This window comes from Castanea sativa, chromosome 1, assembly GCF_040712315.1.
Source record: "Castanea sativa cultivar Marrone di Chiusa Pesio chromosome 1, ASM4071231v1".
Classification (NCBI taxonomy): domain Eukaryota; kingdom Viridiplantae; phylum Streptophyta; class Magnoliopsida; order Fagales; family Fagaceae; genus Castanea; species Castanea sativa.
In genome coordinates this window covers 84,335,650-84,362,426 of record NC_134013.1, presented here as the reverse complement: position 1 = coordinate 84,362,426, position 26,777 = coordinate 84,335,650, and the positions used below count along the sequence as shown (strand labels likewise).

Genomic DNA, 26,777 nt, shown 5'->3' with positions numbered 1-26,777 from the left:
CACTATGGTCGGACCCACGCGTGCATCTGACGTGACATATATTATTATTATTATTATTATTATTATTATTATTATTATTATTATTATTATTATTACTATTACTATTAGCCATGTCAAAATCTAACATGCAAATAGTGCACTTCGCCTGCTACAAATGCAATTTCTGATTGTAAGATGAGGGTATGGACCAAAGTGGTAACAATTTTTTATATTCAGAGACCAAGAAAATCGGAAGTGGCCCAAAATGTAAGGACAAAGAGTTTAGTTTTGCCTATTTTAAATAGTCTCATTGAGTCTAAAGAACAAAGTCGTTATAAAACATTTATGGCAATGACATTGATTTACTTGTAGCATTGTATTCACTGGCAAGAGTTAATTTTAGGTAGTTTCGGAGCAATACTTCGACCTTTCACATAGAGGTGGGCACTATGGTTGGATCAACGTGTGGATCTGACGTGACATTTATTATTATTATTATTATTATTAGTATAAGCCATGTCAGAATCTAACATGCAAATAGTGCACTTCGCCTGCTAGGAATGCAATTTCCGTTTGTAAGATGATGGTATGGACCAAAGTGGTAACAATTTTTTATATTCAGAGACCAAGAAAATGGGAACTGGCCCAAAATGTAAGGACCAAAAGTTTAGTTTTGCCTAATTTAAATAGTCTCATTGAGTCTACAGAACATGGCCGTTATCAAACATTTATAGCAATGACATTGATTTACTTGTAGCATTGTATTCACTGGCAAGGGTAAATTTTAGGTAGTTTCGGAGCAATACTTCGACCTCTCACATAGGGGTAAGCACTGTGGTTGGACCTACGTCTGAATTTGACGTGATATTTGTAATCATTATTTTTATTATCATTATTTTATTAGCAATGTCAGAATCTAACATGCAAACAATGCACTTCGCCTGTCACGTATGCAATTTTCGTTAGTAAGATGATGGTATGGGCCAAAATGGTAACAATTTTTTATTTTCAGAGACTAAGAAAATGGGAATCGGCACAAAATGTAAGGACCAAAAGTGAAGTTTTTTCTATTTTAAATAGTCTCATTGAGTTTTCAAAACAAAGTCGTTATCAAACATTTATGGCAATGACATTGATTTATTTGTAGCATTGTATTCCCTGGCAAGAGTTAATTTTAGGTAGTTTCGGAGCTATACTTCGACCTTTCACATAGAGGTTGGCACTATGGTTGGACCCACGCGTGGATTTGACGAGACATTTATTACTATTTTTATTATTAGCCATGTCAGAATAAAACATGCAAATAATGCACTTCGCTTGCTACGAATGCAATTTCCGTTTGTAAGATGATGGTATGGACCAAAGTGGTAACAATTTTTTATATTCAAAGACCAAGAAAATGGGAAGTGGCCCAAAATGTGGGGACCAAAAGTTTAGTTTTGCCTATTTTAAATAGTCTCATTGAGTCTACAAAACAAAGACGTTATCAAACATATATGACAATGACATTGATTTACTTTTAGAATTGTATTCACTGGCAAGAGTTAATTTTAGGTAGTTTCTGAGCAATACTTCGACGTTTCACATAGAGGTGGGCACTATGGTTGGACCCACGTGTGGATCTGACGTGACATTTATTATTATTATTATTATTAGCCATGTCAGAATCTAACATGCAAATAGAGCACTTCGCCTGCTATGAATGCAATTTCCGTTTGTAAGATGATGGTATGGACCAAAGTGGTTACAATTTTTTATATTTAGAGACCCAGAAAATGGAAACTGACCCAAAATGTAAGGACCAAAAGTGAAGTTTTTTCAATTTTAAATAGTCTCATTGAGTTTACAAAACAAAGTCGTTATCAAACATTTATGGCAATGACATTGATTTACTTGTAGCATTGTATTCACTAGCAAGAGTTAATTTTACGTAGTTTCGGAGCAATACTTCGACCTTTCACATAGAGGTGGGCACAATGGTTGGACCCACACATGGATCTGACGTGACATTTATTATTATTATTATTATTATTAATATTAGCCATGTCAAAATCTAACATGCAAATATTGCACTTCGCCTGCTACAAATGCAATTTTCATTTGTAAGATGATGGTATGGACCAAAGTGGTAACAATTTTTTATATTCAGAAACCAAGAAAATGGGAAGTGGCCCAAAATGTAAGGACCAAAAGTTTAGTTTTGCCTATTTTAAATAGTGTCATTGAGTCTACAGAACAAAGTCGTTATCAAACATTTATGGCAATGACATTGATTTACTTGTAGCATTGTATTCACTGGCAAGAGTAAATTTTAGGTAGTTTCGGAGCAATACTTCGACCTTTCACATAGAGGTGGGCACTATGGTTGGATCCACGTGTGGATTTGACGTGACATTTATTATTATTATTATTATTATTATTATTATTATTATTAGCCATGTCAGAATCTAACATGCAAATAGTGCACTTCGCCTGCTAGGAATGCAATTTCCGTTTGTAAGATGATGGTATGGATCATAGTGGTAACAATTTTTTTTATTCAGAGACCAAGAAAATGGGATCTGGCCCAAAATGTAAGGACCAAAAGTTTAGTTTTGCCTATTTTAAATAGTCTCATTGGGTCTACAGAATAAAGTCGTTATCAAACATTTATGGCAATGACATTGATTAACTTGTAGCATTGTATTCACTGGCAAGAGTTAATTTTAGGTAGTTTCGGAGCAATACTTCGACCTTTCACATATATGTGGGCACTATGGTTGGATCAACGTGTGGATCTGACGTGACATTTATTATTATTATTATTATTAGTATAAGCCATGTCAGAATCTAACATGCAAATAGTGCACTTCGCCTGCTATGAATGCAATTTCCGTTGGTAAGATGATGGTATGGACCGAAGTGGTAACAATTTTTTATAATGCGAGACCAAGAAAATGGGAACTGGTCCAAAATGTAAGGGCCAAAAGTTTAGTTTTGCCTATTTTAAATAGTCTCATTGAGTCTACAGAACATGGCCGTTATCAAACACTTATGGCAATGACATTGATTTACTTGTAGCATTGTATTCACTGGCAAGGGTTCATTTTAGGTAGTTTCGGAGCAATACTTCGACCTCTCACATAGGAGTAAGCACTGTGGTTGGACCTACGTCTGAATTTGACGTGATATTTGTAATCATTATTTTTATTATCATTATTTTATTAGCAATGTCAGAATCTAACATGCAAACAATGCACTTCGCCTGTCACGTATGCAATTTTCATTAGTAAGATGATGGTATGGGCCAAAATGGTAACAATTTTTTATTTTCAGAGACCAAGAAAATGGGAATCGGCACAAAATGTAAGGACCAAAAGTGAAGTTTTTTCTATTTTAAATAGTCTCATTGAGTTTTCAAAACAAAGTCGTTATCAAACATTTATGGCAATGACATTGATTTATTTGTAGCATTGTATTCCCTGGCAAGAGTTAATTTTAGATAGTTTCGGAGCTATACTTCGACCTTTCACATAGAGGTTGGCACTATGGTTGGACCCACGCGTGGATCTGACGAGACATTTATTACTATTTTTATTATTAGCCATGTCAGAATCTAACATGCAAATAGTGCACTTCGCTTGCTACGAATGCAATTTCCGTTTGTAAGATGATGGTATGGACCAAAGTGGTAACAATTTTTTATATTCAAAGACCAAGAAAATGGGACGTGGCCCAAAATGTGGGGACCAAAAGTTTAGTTTTGCCTATTTTAAATAGTCTCATTGAGTCTACAGAACAAAGACGTTATCAAACATTTATGACAATGACATTGATTTACTTTTAGAATTGTATTCACTGGCAAGAGTTAATTTTAGGTAGTTTCTGAGCAATACTTTGACGTTTCACATAGAGGTGGGCACTATGGTTGGACCCACGTGTGGATCTGACGTGACATTTATTATTATTATTATTATTATTATTAGACATGTCAGAATCTAACATGCAAATAGAGCACTTCGCCTGCTATGAATGCAATTTCCGATTGTAAGATGATGGTATGGACCAAAGTGGTTACAATTTTTTATATTTAGAGACCCAGAAAATGGAAACTGACCCAAAATGTAAGGACCAAAAGTGAAGTTTTTTCGATTTTAAATAGTCTCATTGAGTTTACAAAACAAAGTCGTTATCAAACATTTATGGCAATGACATTGATTTACTTGTAACATTGTATTCACTAGCAAGAGTTAATTTTACGTAGTTTCGGAGCAATACTTCAACCTTTCACATAGAGGTGGGCACAATGGTTGGACCCACGCGTGGATCTGACGTGACATTTATTGTTATTATTATTATTATTATTATTATTATTATTATTATTATTATTATTATTATTATTATTAATATTAGCCATGTCAAAATCTAACTTGCAAATATTTCACTTCGCCTGCTACAAATGCAATTTCCATTTGTAAGATGATGGTATGGACCAAAGTGGTAACGATTTTTTATATTCAGAGACCAAGAAAATGGGAAGTGGCCCAAAATGTAAGGACCAAGAGTTTAGTTTTGCCTATTTTAAATAGTGTCATTGAGTCTACAGAACAAAGTCGTTATCAAACATTTATGGCAATGATATTGATTTACTTGTAGCATTGTATTCACTGGCAAGAGTAAATTTTAGGTAGTTTCGGAGCAATACTTCGACCTTTCACATAGAGGTGGGCACTATGGTTGGATCCACGTGTGGATTTGACGTGACATTTATTATTATTATTATTATTATTATTATTATTATTATTATTATTATTATTATTATTGTTATTATTAGCCATGTCAGAATCTAACATGCAAATAGGCACTTCGCCTGCTAGGAATGCAATTTCCGTTTGTAAGATGATGGTATGGATCATAGTGGTAACAATTTTTTTTATTCAGAGACCAAGAAAATGGGATCTGGCCCAAAATGTAAGGACCAAAAGTTTAGTTTTGCCTATTTTAAATAGTCTCATTGGGTCTACAGAACAAAGTCGTTATCAAACATTTATGGCAATGACATTGATTTACTTGTAGCATTGTATTCACTAGCAAGAGTTAATTTTAGGTAGTTTCGGAGCAATACTTCGACCTTTCACATAGAGGTGGGCACTATGGTTGGATCAACGTGTGGATCTGACGTGACATTTATTATTATTATTATTATTATTATTATTATTAGCCATGTCAGAATCTAACATGCAAATAGTGCACTTCGCCTGCTAGGAATGCAATTTCCGTTTGGAAGATGATGGTATGGACCACAGTGGTAACAATTTTTTATATTCAGAGACCAAGAAAATGGGAACTGGCCCAAAATGTAAGGACCAAAAGTTTTGTTTTGCCTATTTTAAATAGTCTCATTGAGTCTATAGAACATGGCCGTTATCAAACATTTATGGCTATGACATTGATTTACTTGTAGCATTGTATTCACTGGCAAGGGTTAATTTTAGATAGTTTCGGAGCAATACTTCGACCTCTCACATAGGGGTAAGCATTGTGGTTGGACCTACGTCTGAATCTGACGTGATATTTGTTATCATTATTATTATTATTATTATTTTATTAGCCATGTCAGAATCTAACATGCAAACAATGCACTTCTCCTATCACGTATGCAATTTTCGTTAGTAAGATGATGGTGTGGGCCAAAATGGTAACAATTTTTTATTTTCAGAGACCAAGAAAAAGGGAATCGGCTCAAAATGTAAGGACCAAAAGTGAAGTTTTTTATATTTTAAATAGTCTCATTGAGTTTACAAAACAAAGTCGTTATCAAACATTTATGGCAATGACATTGATTTATTTGTAGCATTGTATTCCCTAGCAAGAGTTAATTTTAGGTAGTTTCGGAGCAATACTTCGACCTTTCACATAGACGTTGGCACTATGGTTGGACCCACGCGTGGATCTGATGTGACATTTATTATTATTATTATTATTATTATTAGCCATGTAAGGATCTAACATGCAAATAGTGCACTTCGCCTGCTACGAATGCAATTTCCGTTTGTAAGATGATGGTATGGACCAAATTGGCAACAATTTTTTATATTCAGGGACCAAGAAAATGGGAAGTGGCCCAAAATGTGGGGACCAAAAGTTTAGTTTTGCCTATTTTAAATAGTCTCATTGAGTCTACAGAACAAAGTCGTTACTAAACATTTATGACAATGACATTCATTTACTTTTAGGATTGTATTCACTGGCAAGAGTTAATTTTAGGTAGTTTCGGAGCAATACTTTTACGTTTCGCATAGAGGTGGGCACTATGGTTGGACCCACGTGTGGATCTGACGTGACATTTATTATTATTATTATTATTAGCCATGTCAGAATCTAACATGCAAATAGAGCACTTCGCCTGCAATGAATGCAATTTCCGTTTGTAAGATGATGGTATGGACCAAAGTGGTTAATATTTTTTATATTCAGAGGCCAAGAAAATGGAAACTGGCCCAAAATGTAAGGACCAAAAGTGAAGTTTTTTATATTTTAAATAGTCTCATTGAGTTTACAAAAGAAAGTCGTTGTCAAACATTTATGGCAATGACATTGATTTACTTGTAGCATTGTATTCACTAGCAAGAGTTAATTTTAGGTAGTTTCGGAGCAATACTTTGACCTTTGACATAGAGGTGGGCACTATGGTTGGACCCACGCGTGCATCTGACGTGACATATATTATTATTATTATTATTATTATTATTATTATTATTATTATTATTATTATTAGCCATGTCAAAATCTAACATGCAAATAGTGCACTTCGCCTGCTACGAATGCAATTTCCGTTTGTAAGATGATGGTATGGACCAAAGTGGCAACAATTTTTTATATTCAGAGACCAAGAAAATGGGAAGTGGCCCAAAATGTGGGAACCAAAAGTTTAATTTTGCGTATTTTAAATAGTCTCATTGAGTCTACAGAACAAAGTCGTTATCAAACATTTATGACAATTACATTGATTTACTTTTAGCATTGTATTCACTGGCAAGAGTTAATTTTAGGTAGTTTTGGAGCAATATTTCGACGTTTCACATAGAGGTGGGCACTATGGTTGGACCCACGTGTGGATCTGACGTGACATTTATTATTATTATTATTATTATTAGCCATGTCAAAATCTAACATGCAAATAGTGCACTTCGCCTGCTACAAATGCAATTTCCGTTTGTAAGATGATGGTATGGACCAAAGTGGTAACAATTTTTTATATTCAGAGACCAAGAAAATGAGAATTGGCCCAAAATATAAGGACCAAAAGTTTAGTTTTGCCTATTTTAAATAGTCTCATTGAGTCTACAGAACAAAGTCGTTATCAAACATTTATGGCAATGACATTGATTTACTTGTAGCATTGTATTCACTGGCAAGAGTTAATTTTAGGTAGTTTCGGAGCAATACTTCGACCTTTCACATAGAGGTGGGCACTATGGTTGGATCCACGTGTGGATCTGACATGACATTTATTATTATTATTAGCCATGTCAGAATCTAACATGCAAATAGTGCACTTCGCCTACTATGAATGCAATTTTCGTTTGTAAGATGATGGTATGGACCAAAGTGGTAACAATTTTTTTTATTCAGAGACCAAGAAAATGGGAATTGGCCCAAAATGTAAGGACCAAAAGTTTAGTTTTGCATATTTTAAATAGTCTCATTGAATCTACAGAACATGGCCATTATCAAACATTTATGGCAATGACATTGATTTACTTGTAGCATTGTATTCACTGGAAGGGTTAATTTTAGGTAGTTTCGGAGCAATACTTCGACCTCTCACATAGGGGTAAGCATTGTGGTTGGACCTACGTCTGAATCTGACGTGATATTTGTTATCATTATTATTATTATTATTTTATTAGCCATGTTAGAATCTAACATGAAACAATGCACTTCGCCTGTCACGTATGCAATTTTCGTTAGTAAGATGATGGTATGGGCCAAAATGGTAACAATTTTTTATATTTAGAGACCAAGAAAATGGGAAGTGGCCCAAAATGTAAGGACCAAAAGTTTAGTTTTGCTTATTTTAAATAGTCTCATTGAGTCTACAGAACAAAGTCGTTATCAAACATTTATGGCAGTGACATTGATTTACTTGTAGCATTGTATTCACTGGCAAGAGTTAATTTTAGGTAGTTTCGAAGCAATACTTCGACCTTTCACATAGAGGTGGGCACTATGGTTGGATCCACGTGTGGATCTGACGTGACATTTATTATTATTATTATTATCATTAGCCATGTCTGAATCTAACATGCAAATAGTGCACTTCGCCTGCTATGAATGCAATTTCTGTTTTTAAGATGATGGTATGGACCAAAGTGGTAACAATTTTTTATATTCAGAGACCAAGAAAATGGGAACTGGCCCAAAATGTAAGGACCAAAAGTTTAGTTTTGCCTATTTTAAATAGTCTTATTGAGTCTAAAGAACATGGCCGTTATCAAACATTTATGGCAACGACATTGATTTGCTTGTAGCATTGTATTCACTGGCAAGGGTTAATTTTAGGTAGTTTCGGAGCAATACTTCGACCTCTCACATAGGGGTAAGCACTGTGGTTGGACCTACGCATGAATCTGACGTGATATTTGTTATCATTATTATTTTTATTATTTTATTAGCCATGTCAGAATCTAACGTTGAAACAATGCACTTTGTCTGTCACGTATGCAATTTTCGTTAGTAAGATGATGGTATGGGCCAAAATGGTAACAATTTTTTATTTTTAGAGGCCAAGAAAATGGGAATCGGCCCAAAATGTAAGTACCAAAAGTGAAGTTTCTCCTATTTTAAATAGTCTCATTGAGTTTACAAAACAATGTCATTATCAAACATTTATGACAATGACATTGATTTACTTGTAGCATTGTATTCACTGGGAAGGGTTAATTTTAGGTAGTTTCGGAGCAATACTTGGACCTCTCATATAGGGGTGAGCACTATGGTTGGACCCACGTGTGGATCTAACGTGACATTTATTATTATTATTATTGTTATTATTATTATTATTATTGTTATATTAGCCATGTTGGATGATGGTATGGAAATAGTGCACTTTTTGTGCCACGTATACAATTTCCATTAGTAAGATGATGGTATGGACCAAAATGGCGACATTTTTTTTTTTTCCAGAGATCAAGAAAATGGGAATTGGCTCAAAATGTAAGGACTAAAAGTGTAGTTTTGCCTATTTTAAATAGTCTCATTGATTCGACATAACAAAGTCGTTAATCTAACATGCAAACAGTGCACTTCATCTGCCACGTATGCAATTTCCGTTAGTAAGATGATGGTATGGACCAAAATGGTGACAATTTTTTTTCCAGAGACCATGAAAATGGGAATTGGCCCAAAATGTAAGGACAAAAAGTGTAGTTTTGCCTATTTTAAATTGTCTCATTGATTCTACAAAACAAAAGTTGTTATCAAACATTTATGGTAATGACATTGATTTACTTGTAGCATTGTATTCACTGGCAACTGGAAAGGGTTAATTTTAGGTAGTTTTGGAGCAATACTTTGACCTCTCACAAATGGGTGAGCACTATGGTTGGACCCATGTGTGGTGCCCACCCAATATATGATAAGACCTTGGAGTACGATTATGAAACTGAAAAATGCTAGGACCGCAACTTTTGTCATAACTTGCTTACGTGGTAAGTTGTAAATGGTGAACTAAAAGCGGTGGGTCCATATGTGTTCACAACTCCACCACTTACAATTTTCCACATAAGCAAGTTATAACAAAATTTGTATTCCTAGCATTACTCTTTCAGAACTATCCAAGCATTTTCCTCATTTTTGAGCCTAATAACCAAAGTCAATATCAAACATTTTGGCAATGACCCTGTTTCCAAACATACTGTACTCATTGGACCCATTTATGTGATGTAAGCTGCCCCAAAATTCCACTTGGAATGGGAGCCATATGTCTATAAGTTAATACAGTTAACGCATAGTCCTCCCCAACTAGCAATTAGCAAAGGCTAGCTTGACAATGACAAACTTGAAGCCCCACCTTTCTAAATTCCTATCCTTTCTTTTGCTCAGTCTCAGCCTTTGCAGTTATGAGCCTTTGATGATGGCAAATGAGTTGATACCAGTTGGAGTAGTTCTTGATTTGAAGTCCCTGGTTGGAAGAGTGGCAGAGAGGTACATGTCCATGGCGCTCTTAGACTTCTATGCTGTGAATCATAACTATAGCACAAGACTTTCTCTCCTTATAAAGGATTCTGGGAAAGATGTAATTGCTGCAACATCTGCAGGTACTGACGTAAAACTAAATGTTTCACACATATGCACATTATAAAATATAAGTACTGTTAGACTTATGGTTAAGTGATTAAATTTACCATTTCCTAATAGTTTAAGCTTTTGAGACAATCTGTAATTTAACATAGTATCAGAACAGGAGATCTTGAGTTCGATCCCTAGTTTTACTCTACCTCTCATTTAAAATGTTAAATTCTCACTTGTTGAGCCCTCACTTAAGAGAAAGTTTAGGTCCACAAGTGAGGGGGAGTGTTAGACTTATGGTTAATTGATTAAATTCACCATTTCCTAATAGTTTAAACTTTTGGGAAAATCGTTAATTTAACAAGCACAAGCTAGCTCTCACACACAAAAATGAAAACATGATAACTTGTGCATATATCACTCCATATGATGAAATACCACTGGAAATGTGTTCCTCCCCCCCCTCCCCCATCTTGGCAATAATTCATCTAAAAAGCAAGGAATAGTGTTACATACTCTAGGATAGTGTGGCCTGCAAAGCTTCTAGTAAGAAGATTTTTAAGATTAGGATATTTTCCAGGAATAAAATCGTTTTTCATTTCAAAGTCCTTGTCTTGTCAATTTCAACGTTAAGATTCTATCTTTTGGATCTATAGTGTACTGTGGGGTGCGTGTACATACTTAAGTTGCGTGGTAGTCTTTATGCTTCTAAAATTATAAAATTTAATTGTATTATGAAATGGATTCATTTTAAATGAATATAATCATTATTCTCTTTTCCATTAGCAAATTTAGAAAATTGTTGCAAACCCTAGTCCTTATACTAACTAATGGATCTCACTCTCAAATAAAGCCCCAAGAAAATTTGATCCTCCATGTTATTAGTGCTCCATTTGTTTTGTTGTAAAATATTTTATGAAAAATATTTTCATCAATTTATCATGTTTGTTTTACTGTAAAAATTGGTCAAACCTGAAAATCCCCCTCCCTCCCCGGCATCTAGTGGTCGTAGGTCCGGCCACTGGTCTAGTGTGGCTAGTGTTGACGGTTTGGTCATTGAAGCTAGCAGCTTCGTCACTCTACCAGAGCCACTGGTTTTGGTTGTTTGTGTTTAAAAAATTTTATACATCACACCAAATATTTGAAATTATTTTACATAAAGTCTATGTTTCTTGTGTTTTACTTGTTTTTCTAAATGCAAAATTGCTAATTAAATTTTTGTTTTCAAGTTTATTTAAAGAACCTTTGGAAGACTCAATTTTATATATATTTTTACATATATATATATATATATATATATATATATATATATATATATATATATCCAAGATGTATATTTTCAAGTAGGCATTTATCTACCTAGATCTGCATCGCATAATATTATACTGTATCGAACCATTGATTCAAAATCATACAATGTACATTCTTAAAATCAGTATTACATAATATAATATGTCATATATAAGTAATTAAAAAATTTGATGAATAAAAAAAAAATCTCATATGTGAGTAAAGTAATAATAATACAAAAAAAGAGTTTTTAAAAATATATATAATAATTCATTTACATACTAGCTGAAATCACTATCGGACGAAATTAAGTGAAATAACTGTTACTAGTGGAATGAATTAGCATGTGTTGGAATTTAAAATGAGATGAAATAGAGAGTAATTGGTACCATGCTTTTAAAAATTTAATTGGACAGGTCAAAGAACCATAATAGGGAGTGGTTCTCAGTTCTCTAGTCTAATTGGAGTGAAACTAATGGTCAAACTGGTTATATCATAAATAAATAATTAATAATTTTAAAATTATAAAAATATACAATAATTTGATAACTAATAATATTTAGTTTTATTAAAAGATTATTGAAAAATAAATAATAATTGTACGGGGTACGATCCCAGGCCCACTGGGCCTTGGGCTTTGGCCTGAACATTCACTAGGATCACGACCAAGCCCAAACCTCATAGTAAGCCCATTTCGTTTCGAATGCATGATAGACAAGCCCACACCGGTCAATTATGACTTGATCGAGAATGTGCTTGCTCAGAGCGGTCTATGCCCTCGGCAACTCAGTATTGCCTTGGGAAGTATCGCTGCCAAGCAATATTTTGGAGGTAGGAATCAAATCCAATGCCATTTCCACTATTTCCAATGGAGCACATTTCTTGTCAGGAATAATCAAATTGGACCCCACTCACATGAGTAAGACCAAAAGCTAATCATGGGCACCCCACCAACCTCAAGCTATAAATAGGAGGAGGGAGTAAAGAGAAGGGGTTGTTGATTCTGGGTAAGAAACAAAGAGTGATAGAAAGAGAGCGTATTATCTAAAGAGAGGAACTTAAAGAGAGGAAAATGGAGGTTTGTGAGAGTTGAGAGGTGTAATTAAGATACTAGGTAAAGAACTACCCTTAGTAGGAAACTCTAAACCCACTATACAAATAAGTTGTGAGCCCAATTCTAAGCCTAGTCCACTAAGTAGAAATTGGGTACGCAAAATAATATTTAGATAAAAAAGATATAGCAAATGAATTAGCATAGAACAGGTTTATATTAATTTTATTTATATTCTTTCATTTAGTTTATATATTAATTATTTAGTATGTATATTTATTACTTATATAATATATGACTATTTAATTAATATATAATTATTTAGATATTAATAATTATATACTGAGTGTGTGTATGTATCGGTGTGTGTGTGTATATATATATATATATATATAGTCATCTATTAAATTTAGAGTAGTGCTATAGTTTACCAGTGCTACAAATTTATTATAGTAGACTTACAAATTAATGTGTAACCAATTATAAAGAGGCCATTCAAATAATAATTTTTAATCAATTGAAGTCTGCCAATCACATTTATTCTCATATTAATTTTTTATATATAATATTATCACATTAACTTGTAAACTTTATCCGTACAACTTGTAGTAACTATAACATTTTCCTTAAATTCACCACCGCGCATCCTTGGTGTAGTGATCACTCTACAAATATAAATGCTTGTGGGGTGTTTGGGGCAAAGGCCGGGATTCAAGTTTCCAATAGGGAGTTTTACACACATATACACTTAGATTAGGCTAGAGTAAAAATTCTATCTTGTATAAATTTGTTTAAAAAAAAAAACATTTTCCTTGAATTTATTCTTATACGTTTGTGGTTTTTATTTATGCCATCTGTAAAATTTATGCTTAATTTTTGTTGTGTGGAATGGCCAACAATTGGCAACTAGGAATCACTATACATTTTCCTCTTTTTTTTTTTTTTTTTAAATTTTAAAAAAGGTATCACTATACATTAATAGAAAAATTCTATAACCAAAAGCAAAATGAAACGAGGTATATATCCTTACGTAACCCATATGCCCCCACTTCTTTCTTTCCCTTTAACACTATTGTCTTTGATCGGCTACCACCAACAGACCAACTTATTGTCTATATTTATAGTACAAATATATATGGTAAAATACTGAAATGGTGCTAGCTGCCTTGGGGTTCATTTCTTCAATGATGAAGGTTGTAGGCCTAGATCTCATTTCTATAAGAAAAGAGGAACGTTTTATGTAAGGATTCTCTGTGGGGGTTTGGATTTTGAGATTTCATTGTCATCAAATCTCTCTCTCATTGTTTTGGACTTATATGGTGTTTTTCTTTTATTCATATTTGATCTTCCTCTGCTACAAAGAAGAATCAATGGGTTGTTCTTTGTTATTTCATCAACCCGAAGGAATATATGACAGAAAATAACTTCCGTAGTGTGCAGTTTAGAGGTGAGGTGACTGCGTTTTCCAAAAAACGACTATATTTGACAATAGTCTGAACCATCCCATACCGGTCAAACCAACCCGATTTGCAATTTCTCCAGTTGACCCACATGTTTTCGGTTTTTTAGAATATGGTACAGTTTTTGATTAAACTGGCCGGTCCAGTTCAATTTTCAAAACCTTGATTGATTCAAACTTAGATTTATAAAAAAAAGTTTTGTTGCATTATTGAATTTATATTTTTATGTTTAAGATTTCAATTGTTGTATTGTTATGGTTGAATTATTATTATTTTTTAAAATATCTGCATTATTGTATTGTTATGCTTCTAAAAGGTTTTGTAATGTTAGAACTTGATTTTCTTTTTTATCTCAAATGAGTTTTAGTTTAATGAATAATATATTTTAAATCAAATTTTAATATATTATAGAACAAAAAAATAGAGTGAGATGGGAAAGGTAGATACACACAGATGCTTGCTAGGATTGGGTCAAAAAATGAAAAATCAAATAAATTCAAACATTTGGTTTATTACAGTTAATGAAGCATGAAGTGGAATACTCACATGCAATGTGGGACACCGGATTTTTATTCAACTTATTAGTAAGAACTTATGAATTGCTGCATATCTCAAATTTAATTTAAAGGATGCCGATAGGGAATTTTGCTCCATGTATTAATATACAAACTTCTCATCATGTAGTCTGATACAATTGAAGTTCAGAATTGATCAACATTTTGATTTTGCACCTTCACCTTTTTACAGACATATGTTGGCATATCGTAAAGTACCAGTTTTGTTATTAAACATTGCAACTTTGCAATTAAAATTTTCCACTTTCTAAGCAATTCATTTCACTGTCGAAATAATATACAGCATTGGATTTAATGAAGAATAAAGAAGTGCAGGCCATTATAGGACCTCAAAGCTCCGCAGAAGCTAGGTTTGTGATAGAACTTGGCCGCAAAGCTCAGGTTCCGATCATTTCCTTTTCAGCCACATGTCCCTCTCTTTCTCCATCCCAGAACCCGTTTTTCATACGTGCAACCCATGATGACTCCGCACAAGTTAAAGCCATAGTAGACATTGTTAAGGCCTTTGGTTGGTGGGAAATTGTCCTCATTTATGAAGACACAGATTATGGCAATGGCTTAATTCCATATGTGTTGGATGCTTTACAAGAGATTGACACTCGGGTTTCTTACAGAAGTGAAATTCATCCATCTTCTAATAATACTGAAATCAGTGAAGAGCTTAACAAGTTAAAGGCAAATCATACAAGAATATTCCTTGTTCACATGACAGCTTCACTTGGCTCCAAACTCTTTGCACTTGCAAAGAGTGCAGGAATGATGAGTGAAGGGTATGCATGGATTCTCACAGAAGGGCTATCATCATTGCTAGATCCTATGAGCTCAAAGGTCATGGACTCAATGCAAGGTGTATTGGGAATCAGGCCATACTTACCCCCATCTAAACAACTTGAAGATTTTGAAAGGAAATGGAAGAGAAATTTAACCTCAATTAGAGCAAAGAGCAAAAGTATTACTAGCTTAAACTGTTTTGGATTATGGGCATACGATACAATCTGGGCATTGGCTATGGCAGTAGAAAAGGCTAGCATGGTGCATTCTTGCTTCTTGAAGCAAAATACTAGCAACAATAATGTTGATCTTGCAGCTTTAGGCATTTTTGAAATGGGTACAAGGCTTTGCGATACAATTCTAAGTACTACATTTCAAGGCCTAAGCGGGAATTTTCATTTGGTTAAGGGGCAATTAGAATCTTCAACCTTTGAACTATTCAATGTGATAGGAAAAACTGAGAGGATTATTGGATATTGGACCCGACAAAGAGGATTTTCAAAAGATTTGAATGGCACTGGTGAAAGGGCATACTCAACATCAAAGGACAACCTTAAACAACCTATCTGGCCAGGAGACACAACAGAGCAGCCGTCAAAGTTAAGGATTGGGGTTCCAGTGACATTTGGTAAATTCGTAAAAATAGAATGGCATTCTCCTACTGATGATAAGCCAAGCATATCGGGGTTCAGCATTGATCTGTTCCATGCTGTACAAGAAGCATTACCTTTTCCCCTTCCTCATGAATTTATTCCCTACATGAATAAACATAGGCAAATGAATGGGACATACGATCAACTTCTTTATCAAATTAAAAACCAGGTGAGTTTTTTTCTCCCAAGGTTTTTCTTCTTGCAGATGCCTCTAGGTGAATAAAATCCTTTATGGAAAAATGCTAAAGTTACAAACTTTTTTACAATGTTTTTTACAAATTACTAATATGGTAAGTAGTTATTGGTAAGTAAAAAAATGATATAAGTGGTGGACCCAAATGAAGAACTACTAAAAATTTCTTACCTTAACAGTTTGTAAAAATGTTGTAAAAAAGTTGATGATTGTAGTATTTCTCATCCTTCATTCCACTTTGAGGATTTCATTTTATACTCCACCAATTGCAATATATCATCTAAATATATTTTATTTTTATTTTACAACATGTCATATTGCCGATTTTTTTTCTATTTTAAATTTTGGTTACTTTTTAAGAAAAAGGGAAGGGGAAAACATGTGCTAGGCTTATGATTGATGAAGCATAACATAGAATAGTCAAAGTAGGGCATAAGAATTTTATTCACTTTAGGTGGGCGTCAATTAATTACCTCATATAATGTTTCTTAAAGTCTAAATTCATAATTCTCTCTCTAAATGCAGGTTTACGATGCGGTTGTTGGAGACACAACAATTATTGCTAATCGCTCATTGTATGTTGATTTCACTTTGCCTTATACAGAATCAGGCGTGTCAATGGTGGTTTTGGTGAAAGACGATGAGAACAAAAACTTGTGGATTTTCTTAAAGCCGCTAAGCATTAATCTATGGTTAACAATTGGGGCAGCATTCATCTTTACAGGTTTGGTAATATGGGTTCTTGAACACCGTGTAAACACTGAGTTTAGAGGTCCTCCAAATCAACAACTTGGCTTGATTTTTTGGTTCTCCTTCTCAACACTTGCCTTTGCTCACAGTAAATTTTCTTCAACCCCTAGAACATATTAGGAAGAAGTATATAAAACCCCATTGTGATATCTTCGCAAAGCATAGAAAATGTAACACTTAACCCCTACATGGTATTATTTTGTGTGTAATCCATTAAGCACCCATGAAACTAAATAGTGAGTTGCTCATGTAATGACATGTGTCCAAATTTAGGGATTCATTTTCACATAAAGCATTACCAAAGTGGGGTTTTGATATTAGCCAATTAATGGTTTACACACAAAGCAATATTAATGAGAATTAAGTGTTATACTCAAAACCTCAAGGGGATTTTTGTTTACGTAGAAATCACATACAGTTTTGTGTATTTTTTCCAAAAATTTTATTCTCTCATTGTGGCTTGTTTGAATTCAAAACATGGATATTCATTATACATGTTAATATTAAAAATAATTTATGGTACTTGTAGGGGAGAAAGTGGTAAACAATTGGTCAAGATTTGTGCTAATCATATGGATTTTTGTTGTACTCATCCTGACTCAAAGTTATACGGCAAGCCTAACATCAATATTAACTGTACAGAGATTGCAGCCTACATTTGTTGACGTAAAAGAGATTAAAAATAATGGTTATTTTGTTGGATATCTAGAGCATTCCTTTGTTGAGGAACTTCTAATAAAACAATTAGATTTCCATAAATCCCAGTTGAAGCCATATTTGACTTATGAGGAGTTTCCTGAAGCATTGTCAAAAGGAACCCACAATGGTGGGGTTGCGGCTATTTTTGATGAAATCCCCTATATCAAGCTCTTCCTTGCAAAGTATTGTTCTAGGTATACTATGGTTGGACCCACCTACAAAACTGATGGATTTGGCTTTGTGAGTCTCTCTCTCTCTCTCTCTCTCTCCCAAGAAAAAAAAAAGCCACCCCGAATTATTCTTTTAATTTTAAGAATGCAATAAAAAATGCCATTGCATTATTTTAAAAGAATGCTATAATTTTGTAACATGTTTCTTCAGGCCTTCCGACAAGGATCCCCTTTAGTCCCTCACATTTCGAGGGCAATCTTGAATGTCACTCAAGATAGAGATAAAATTGGAGCTATTGAACAAAAGTACTTTGGAAGTCAAACTACTTGTGAAGATCAAAGCGCCACAATATCTTCACATGGTCCTAGTCTTGGTGTGGACAACTTCAGGGGCCTCTTCCTCATCGCAGGAGTCGCTTCAGTAATCTCACTCTTGGTTTATGTTTTTAACTTCTTTTACTCACATTGGTCTACTTTGGGCAACAACAATCCTACCAACTCCTGTTGGTCCAAATTAGTTGAAATGGCAAAACATTTTGACAAGAAAGATCCACATACATTTCAGAGAGAAGAATCAAGGGTACATAATGTAGCAAGTCCCAACATTTTTGAACCTTCTCCTAGTATTGATGATATGCAAATCCACTCAAGGAATTCCATTGAAGGAACATATGATGTGGTTATACACGATGACAACGGAAGTCCCTCTTCAAGTTCAAGGCATGGTGATGCATCTATGCAAGATGTACCCCATGGTTTTCTACCCTAATGTTTAAGATGATCTCATTCCCCTAAGTTTGTTTATTACCCTAAAATAGAAGTTTAGTCTTATCAGTCATCATTGCATTGAATGGTTATTTCTCTCGATAGGAAGCTATTTCTCTCTATAGGAAGTGACTGCATTCTTCTTTCATAAAGTGACTATCATTTATTAAAAACTAAGGAAATTACATAATTCCCTATATAATTTTGGGTGGTTCAAAACTAAACTGTAAATATTAAAAAAATTTATTAAAACTATGAGCTTCTTAAATTGTTTTAATTTACATCCTCAAAAGAAACATAAATTTATATAAGTTGTTTCTCTCTAAAAAAATAATAATTATATAAGTTTTGGACTAAAATCAATCTAAACACAAATTTCTTCCATGTAAAATTATAAGACCTTTAGCACACTGTATGCGAATTTTAAAACTATATCAGAAAGTCAGTTAGTTATTGACTCAATAACATAATATTCACAATAAATTAATATTATATGAACTCTAGTCTAAATCATATGATATAATATAATATACAATAAAAATGTGTTTTACATGATGTGGTTGTACTAAGTGGACATACCCTTTCTTCTTCTTCTTCTTCTCTTTTTTTTTTTTTTTTTTTGGATAGTGCTAAAGCAACTGCAACTTTTCCATAAAACCTCCATACTGATGTAATAATGAATACAATTAGTGGGCCTTAAAATACCTAATAAATAAATGTTTGAATTATTTTTGTGATTGATAAAACATAAATTTTTAGTATTCCTAACATCACTCTGGTTCTAATTACTAATTAGAAAGTGAATTGCTTATCCTATAAAGCTTATTGATGTGTGTGCACAAGCTGATTGGTAGATTGGCTCCAAGAAGACGTAATCCTATGCCTGTATAAAAGAAGATTCTCTTCTTTTTTTTTCTTTTTTTTTTCTTTTTCATCAAAATTTTATTGCTGTTCCGAAGACAGTCAAATCTTATCATAACGAGATCTTTATATACGGCGACGAGTTGTTCTATTCTAGTAGTTAGGAAAAATATATTAGCTGACCCTTCTGCACACTTCAGCTGTCAAATTCAGATGTAAAAAGTTATTATACCGTCAAATTGCATACGTTTAATGTTATGTACACAAACTCAAAGCAACAAAATTAATCATCTCCTTATTGACAAAATCATCATCCAAGCATTATCATAAGAAACACGAATATATGTGATGAATCACAAGTTCGTCCGTTGTAGTGAGGTCATCCAGATGGGACTAGAGGTCTGCTTGTGTCGCGACAGAAGAAGAAATTCTCTGAAATGGTCACCGGTGTGGTGCCTGCCACAACGCCTCCAATGCCAAAGTTAATACAAGGGAGTTAATAATAATAGACTATAAGAAGGATTAAGGATATCTTGTAACTGTGTTCGTACCTCGTGTTGGCAATGCGTGGGCTTTATATATGTTGTTCTAGATTCTAGCCGTTGTGGCAGTTGTTGTGGCAGTTATTGTGGCTTTAATGCCTCTTTTAATAACGCCTCCCGACTTCTTGATATGAGCTTTAATGGCCTCATAACGGTCCATACAACTGTCATTGTAACCACCTGAGGTATTTATTTAGAGTGCATTAAGTGGCTTCTTTTCCCTTCGTCTATGATGGAGCTGGAATCGTCAGTGACATTTGATTACCTCATCTGTAAACACCACTTCGTCGGTTTGGATGACTTCGTCCAGATAAGTTCATTTTGTCACTCCTATCAGCTGCCCCCAGATTCTGTGGTCGTCATGACGTGTCGTTGACGGTCATAGGATTTGAAAAGACTCTAAGGATTTCGCTCCGTATTAATTGCGTAGTGGCGGCACCACGCATGTTGCAGCCACGTGGCTTATCCTGATTGGTGGAATTAATGCTCCAGTCGCATGTCCCTTGAGTTTGTCAGTAATGTACATCTAGATATTTTTGGTGATCTTTTGAGACTATATTTTTGGTGCTCCAGTCGCATGCTCTATGGTATTTTCTTTTTTGTCGCATGTCGCATGAACATTGAGACAAAATTTGTTGGTACTTGTTCTTCGCTTTCAACGCTAGGTTCCAGTGGTACTTGGTGTTTCGTCATCACCACGGTTTCAATACCAGCATTGTCTTTGAACGAAGTTTTAAGTTCATTGCTACCTATATCATCCTTGACACCTCCAATGACTCAAGTCCATTATTAATTATCTCGAACCTTTCAAAGAAGAAGGTTCTATAAAAAAGAAAAAGTCTTGAAAGGCTTTTGCAAGATTTGCTAAGGTTTGTTCCATGGCAAGCTTTGGTAGAGTGGCTTAGGATTAGGTATTGCATGAACACTCATATTGTTTTCTATAAATTGTGTTACTGTCTGCTTGCTCCCTTGCCCCTGACTATTTCTTTGATCTAAAAAAACCATCTGATGCGATTGGAGTAGATATTTCTTTCAATTGAATTAAAATAGATATTTTTCCTTTCATCCCAATCAGTTATGGCAAGCTAGTAAAATATAAGATGAAGATTCTCAATATCGCTCCAGTAATCCATAGCTCTAAAAATGAGTTTCATCTTGGCAAACCTTACTTTCTTATCATCTGAAAAACCTACTTGTTTAGATAATTGGTCCATGTCATGTAACCAATTGTTGAAAATCCATGAGTAGGTGCTTCTAATATTATCATGGTTCAATAGAAGAAAGTTTCAACAAATAATTGTAACTAGAACTTGTGCATGCTGACTTCGTCTGTTGATGACCTTGCTCTGTTCTGGGCGCACAGCATTTCTATGGAGCTTTAAAATTTTGTGGACTTATAGTTGATTTGGAACTAATGAAATAAACAATTCTTCAACATGTGGGCTGATGGGGTTACCATGGCTAATACTTATGTCATGAGCCTAGATGTATGGGCTTAATACTGTCCCAAACAAGATCCAGAGACTATAAAACCAACGACTAGCTTCCAAAACATGATGAAAATGGCATCACTTGTCAATTTGAAGAGACGGTCAAGATAGTGATTGGGAGCAATCTGACGACATTTGTGGATGTCCTTGCGACAGGTCTTGACCAAGAAACAGTCGAACTGCTCAGTTTTGTTGGTGATTGGAATGGGCACAGCTTGATTTTGGCAATGACAAATCAAGAGTTGTTGGACAATCGGTTATCAGTGACAACACTTGGTCAAGGAATTCATCTCCTTGTTTGACACCAGCCTTGACGAAGCTCTTAGATTGCGATTTCAATTGATTGAGGTTCATGCATCTAATGGGCGGAATCATGGTTGTACATTGTGGTCAACTTGGTGGCAGCTGGAATTATGTCAGTGTTCCAGGTTTAATAAATTGGTTTTCTTTTTTCTTCTTTTATTTTTTGGTAGCTAGTGGTTGCCAGGTAAGGTGGGTTTTGGTTCTTCAGGTTTGACTGTGATGCAGTTGGAGTTGGAATTGATTACTATAGAGGGTGGTAATTTGTGGTGGTTTTGTTGGAAAATTGAGCCAGAGAATTTGTTCTGATAACAAAACTGATTTAGAACAAGAACCAAATGCTGATAGCAAAACTGATTAAGAACAACAAGCTCTGATACCTAAATTAACGAAGAACAAAACCAAAATGGACGCAACAACAAAATTGAAGAACAGAGAAATAAAAATAACTAAGGAATCAACACCTAAGGTTGCTTGGAGTTAGCAGCATGCCATTAAAAAAAGTAGGAAAAATTCCAACTGAAATTTTATCCATCATAAATTTGTGTCCACACGAGTACAATAGCATGCTTATATAGACTATCTGGACTAAAGCCTAATTCTAATTTTTGGAAATCTCAATTATTGAATTACAAAAATACCCTTGAATCTAGGAATTTAAATATAATACTAAAAACCTAATTAACAAATAAGCTTAAAATCAAATCAAATTGACCAATAAAAATACAATGACTTCTAAAATTAAATAAAGCTAAATTAAAATAGAATTTACTCAGTGCTTCTTGCATCACATTAAGATACAAGATTCAAGAGAAGCAAGGTGCTCTGTTCTCCAAGATTGTACAAATTTTTTTCACATGAGATGAACCTTCTCCTATCTCACTTGTAAATTTGATTTGTTAACTTCCTTCATAATTAGATCCAGGGTCTGGTGTCTCAATTTGCCAAGTGGCTACGTTTTCTTCATTATATTCTTTATTAAGTCTAACATCATAATTAATGAGGCAAAAGACAAACCTTGGTAACAAACGAAAGCATAGAATCCACAACTAGCTTAGCGACTGACATAATAAACTCCTCACAGGTGCCTTTTAGGCTTTTTTCAAGCTCCTGCAAGTGAATGAACGCTACCACATATTACAGCGTTATTCAAAGTAAGGGTAATAGAAATACACAGAAAAAGTTCCGACAAATATCATAGTATCAACAGAACTTGAAAAGAACGGTCAACCAACTACCAAAAGTGAAGTTGTTCTCCAAAAACATTAGTTGGAGCATTAGAGATCATAATTGGGAAAAGAAATGAAGCAATAAACTTGGTCTATGTAAAATTAAAATTTGGGTTCATTGATATTTTCATAAGTTAGACTTGGTGATTGCACAGTCAATATCTGCAGCAAATAAGAAATAGTCACCAATATATACAAGAGCTTTCAGCAACTAAAGCTTTCGTAGAAAGCATAAGCAGTATCACCATCAAATTTCTGATAGCATATTAAAAGCTAAAAGGCATGGCAAAATATATCAATAGAATTTGTATATACAACTTAATTTCCAGAATGACATCACTAGAACATGAGTTATATATGACTTCACCATGAAGTGCACTTATTCATTTATTAGTTTAATATTTAAATCACCTTTTTCTCAGCAAACCATTTATTCTCTGGACTGAGCTCATTTAAAGATTGTGTCGTAAGGCAAAGTCACAAACCTTCTTGGCATCTATTTGACTTTCCAAAACTCTAGGAGATAAGGTCCTTGCCAATGATGTTGATCTTGACCAGTCAAATAGCGAGGCTTGACCAGTAAGAATACGTCTTAAATGCTCCTGGCAGTGGAATTAAAGCAAAAAAAAAAGAATTACATTAAAGTGGAAGATAACAGAGATTTTCTAATTACAAAAAACATGCTCAAATAATAAACCTAGATGGTGTAAGAAATATTAGCAGAACTCTACAGTTAAAAAAAAAAAAAAATATATATATATATATATATATACATTTTAATGCACACATTTCAGAAAATAATCCTACCATGCTTTGAGTGATGATTTGGGAAGCACAGACAGCAAAATTGCCAACATACTAGTGTCAGACACAACACATATCCGACACGGACACAACACGTATCCGACATGGACACAACCGTGTAAAGTACGCACTCAAGAAGGAAAAAAAAATTAATTCAGTTCTTTTATTTTGATGTTGAATGTTGTTTATTTGATCTCTTTTAATGGGAGTCTAGTTTATTTGAACTCTTTTGTTCATACTTTAAACAATATTTTATTGTTTTTTAATTGATTTTAGATATATTTCCAAACATTTCATTGTTGTTACATACTTTTTAAATCCAAAATAAATATAAATGGTTTCAAATATAATATGTATATACCTAAAAATAAAAATTAATTAATTAATTAATTGTCATATTCTCGTATCCTAGTTTTACAAGAAATGCCATGTCACCATACTACGTATCATGTCATACTACACATTGTAACCGTATCCGTGCTACATAGGTGATGATCATTTAATAGTTTCTATTTTTTTCTGATGATGCAGGTAAACTACTCTGTAAATCATACTTTTAGTAATGAAAGAGTTTATTTCTAAGTAGTGTAATAATCCAGTGTCACGTTCTAAATTTTCTGGTAATAAAACACAATCCAACCCATTTGTTAGCAAAAACATCCAATTGAGACTGGAGAACAAACTATACAGCCAACAACTCAACCATATTTTTCATTTTTAATCCATAAAAATATATATGAAAACCATCAGAATAGAATGAAGCACCACGCTACAGCCCCTGAGTTAAGTTTGAAATACTATAAACTTGTAGAAAATATACATAAACAAAGTCCACACCAGATTTAAATTTCAGCTCCTATAGGACCAAAAGCCTTGAATTTACTCTACCTCAACAAATAACTCCAATACATACAATGGACAAGAATCATGGAAGTCAAAGATCTAAAAGTTAAGTTATAATCTAGGAAGCACGGACATGGACATGGAAACGAGTACGGAAACGACAAGACAATTTTTGAAAAATTAGGACATGAAACGGTGGGAATACACATATTAATTAATTATTAAATATTTTTATTTATATTTTTAAATATTGTTAAGCATTTGTTTTTTCATATAATATTAAACATATTAATTTAAGAGCAATAATGGATAATAAAGTGAATTCATGACTAATAAATTATGCATAGAAATTAGAATACAAACCAAGAATAAGATCTAAAAGAGTAAATAAAAGATAACTAAATAAGTGTTCAAGATTAAAACTAAAAATAATTAAAAGATTAGCATCCCAGCCGTGTCCCAATTTTTTTTTAAAGGACACAATTGGGACACAAGTGTAGAAGTGTCTCAGGTATGGCACCCCAAATGAAGTGTACCTACTTGCCTAAGAAATAATGCACAAAACATTTATTTATTCAAAATGAAAATGGAAAAACAGGAAAAAAGAAAAAAACCATTCACAGCTAGATATGTGCTAGAACATGTGATTTATATGCAGAAAGAAGAAACACTAATGCACTCGGCGAAAGGAGAGCTTTAGCCTCAGATATACTTACCAGCAAATGTGAGAAATCAAGTTCCTTGTGAGTAACCGAGAATTCAATATCAAAAGGTGCAATCTGGAAGACCAGAATTTATTAGTAAACAACAACATGATTAGTTACGGCCAGCATAATTTATTAGTAATCACTTCAATAATAGAATAACCACCAGGAAAAATAGAGAGAGAGAGGAGAGATCACCTGCTCCCTTAAAATAAGGAGATGTTTTATGAGGAAGAGCTGCCCATCCATTGGTGATGATCTCTTCACAATGAGTTTGCTTGCTTTTTGTAGCAGAACACCAATTTTTTTATAAAAAAAAAGGCATAGCACACTGCTACACATAAAATATGGTTGTTTGTTGACATGCTTATATAGGAATCATAAAAAGCAGTTCAACATATGGAGGCCATAATCAAATCCACTCTTCTCCACGGAAACAACCAGATTTTCCACTGATATCGTAAGATTGTATGTGGCATAGTACTAATGCACAATGACTTCTCAGTGTTGCATTCCACTGTATAGAGAGCTCTTTCTTTAGCATACTTACTTGGATAGACATGGAGCAAACTTCTACTGCTTCCTGATAAAGGTATCAAACAACCCAATTTTCAACAAAATAATCATGAAAGCCAATTTAAAAGATGAGAAGTATAGAAAAATTGATAATACAAAATTTTAAATACCTGCGCCAAACCAGTGAAAACTGCTTGTTCTAAGCAACGATACAACTTTGAAAGACATGATAGGGTTTTTTCCAGCAGTGGATACCATGTTTTGAATACATCTGGGTTTTCCTCAGCCTACAATTTGATATGCAAGCAGGTGTATATATGTAAGAACGTTATTCAAGATAAATTTATACTTTATATCAGGGAGTCAAAAAGTGAACAAATGGTAGATGCCATCAACCACCACAAGAGTACAAGTAATACATGTTTCCCCTCAGAAAACAACAACAACAACAACAACAAAAGCCCTAGTCCAAACTTTTTGGGGTCAGCTACATATCCTTGACAGATTAGTTAGGATCAGCCACATGTATTATTTTTCTCCATTCTATTCTATCTGAAGTCATACTCTCTATGGCACATCTCTTTTATTACTTCCCTAATTGACATCTTTCCACTTAGAACACCACAAAAAAGAGAGAAGATGAAACTACTGTAACAACTATGCGTCTAATACTCCTACAAGTTGGACAATTTAACATAATTATAGTTATCTCATAGTGTAATATGCAGGACAGCAGAATATGCATGAACACATCCTTATGAAGCAACTTAATTATTAGACATAAATTTTATGTAAGCTTTAAATATATATATATAAAATAAAAAAGAGGCAGGGTATGGTACATTACAGAAATAGTTTCT

General features: G+C 33.9%; 2 protein-coding genes across 2 annotated transcripts; one reads left to right on the top strand and one right to left on the bottom strand.

The window, feature by feature from the left end:
• The first annotated feature begins 14,704 nt into the window (after positions 1–14,704).
• Positions 14,705–18,099, top strand: LOC142635934 (glutamate receptor 2.1-like). The gene is made up of 4 exons (XM_075809979.1): positions 14,705–16,220; positions 16,770–16,968; positions 17,524–17,887; positions 18,075–18,099. Exons 1-4 carry the CDS (start codon positions 14,922–14,924, stop codon positions 18,097–18,099), a joined length of 1,887 nt encoding a protein of 628 aa, XP_075666094.1. The 5' UTR covers positions 14,705–14,921.
• A 185-nt stretch (positions 18,100–18,284) lies between these two features.
• On the bottom strand, positions 18,285–25,743 carry LOC142616462 (conserved oligomeric Golgi complex subunit 3-like). Its single transcript, XM_075789319.1, has 5 exons — positions 25,600–25,743; positions 25,414–25,476; positions 23,536–23,652; positions 22,839–22,931; positions 18,285–18,364 (listed from the first exon to the last, which is right to left on the bottom strand). Exons 1-5 carry the CDS (start codon positions 25,741–25,743, stop codon positions 18,320–18,322), a joined length of 462 nt encoding a protein of 153 aa, XP_075645434.1. The 3' UTR covers positions 18,285–18,319.
• Between the last annotated feature and the right edge of the window lie 1,034 nt (positions 25,744–26,777).

Excerpts from the sequence above, each read along its gene's own strand:
- LOC142635934 (XM_075809979.1), top strand. The coding sequence starts at position 14,922 with ATGAAGAATAAAGAAGTGCAGGCCATTATAGGACCTCAAAGCTCCGCA. Across the intron at positions 16,969-17,523 it reads GGCAGCATTCATCTTTACAG|GGGAGAAAGTGGTAAACAAT; the intron begins GTTTGGTAATAT and ends TGGTACTTGTAG. Across the intron at positions 17,888-18,074 it reads CTTGCAAAGTATTGTTCTAG|GCCTTCCGACAAGGATCCCC; the intron begins GTATACTATGGT and ends ATGTTTCTTCAG.
- LOC142616462 (XM_075789319.1), bottom strand. The coding sequence starts at position 25,743 with ATGTGTAGCAGTGTGCTATGCCTTTTTTTTTATAAAAAAATTGGTGTT. Across the intron at positions 23,653-25,413 it reads TTGATTTCTCACATTTGCTG|GAGCATTTAAGACGTATTCT; the intron begins GTAAGTATATCT and ends TTCCACTGCCAG. Across the intron at positions 18,365-22,838 it reads TGCTTTCGTTTGTTACCAAG|GAGTTGGTAGGATTGTTGTT; the intron begins GTTTGTCTTTTG and ends TTGGACCAACAG.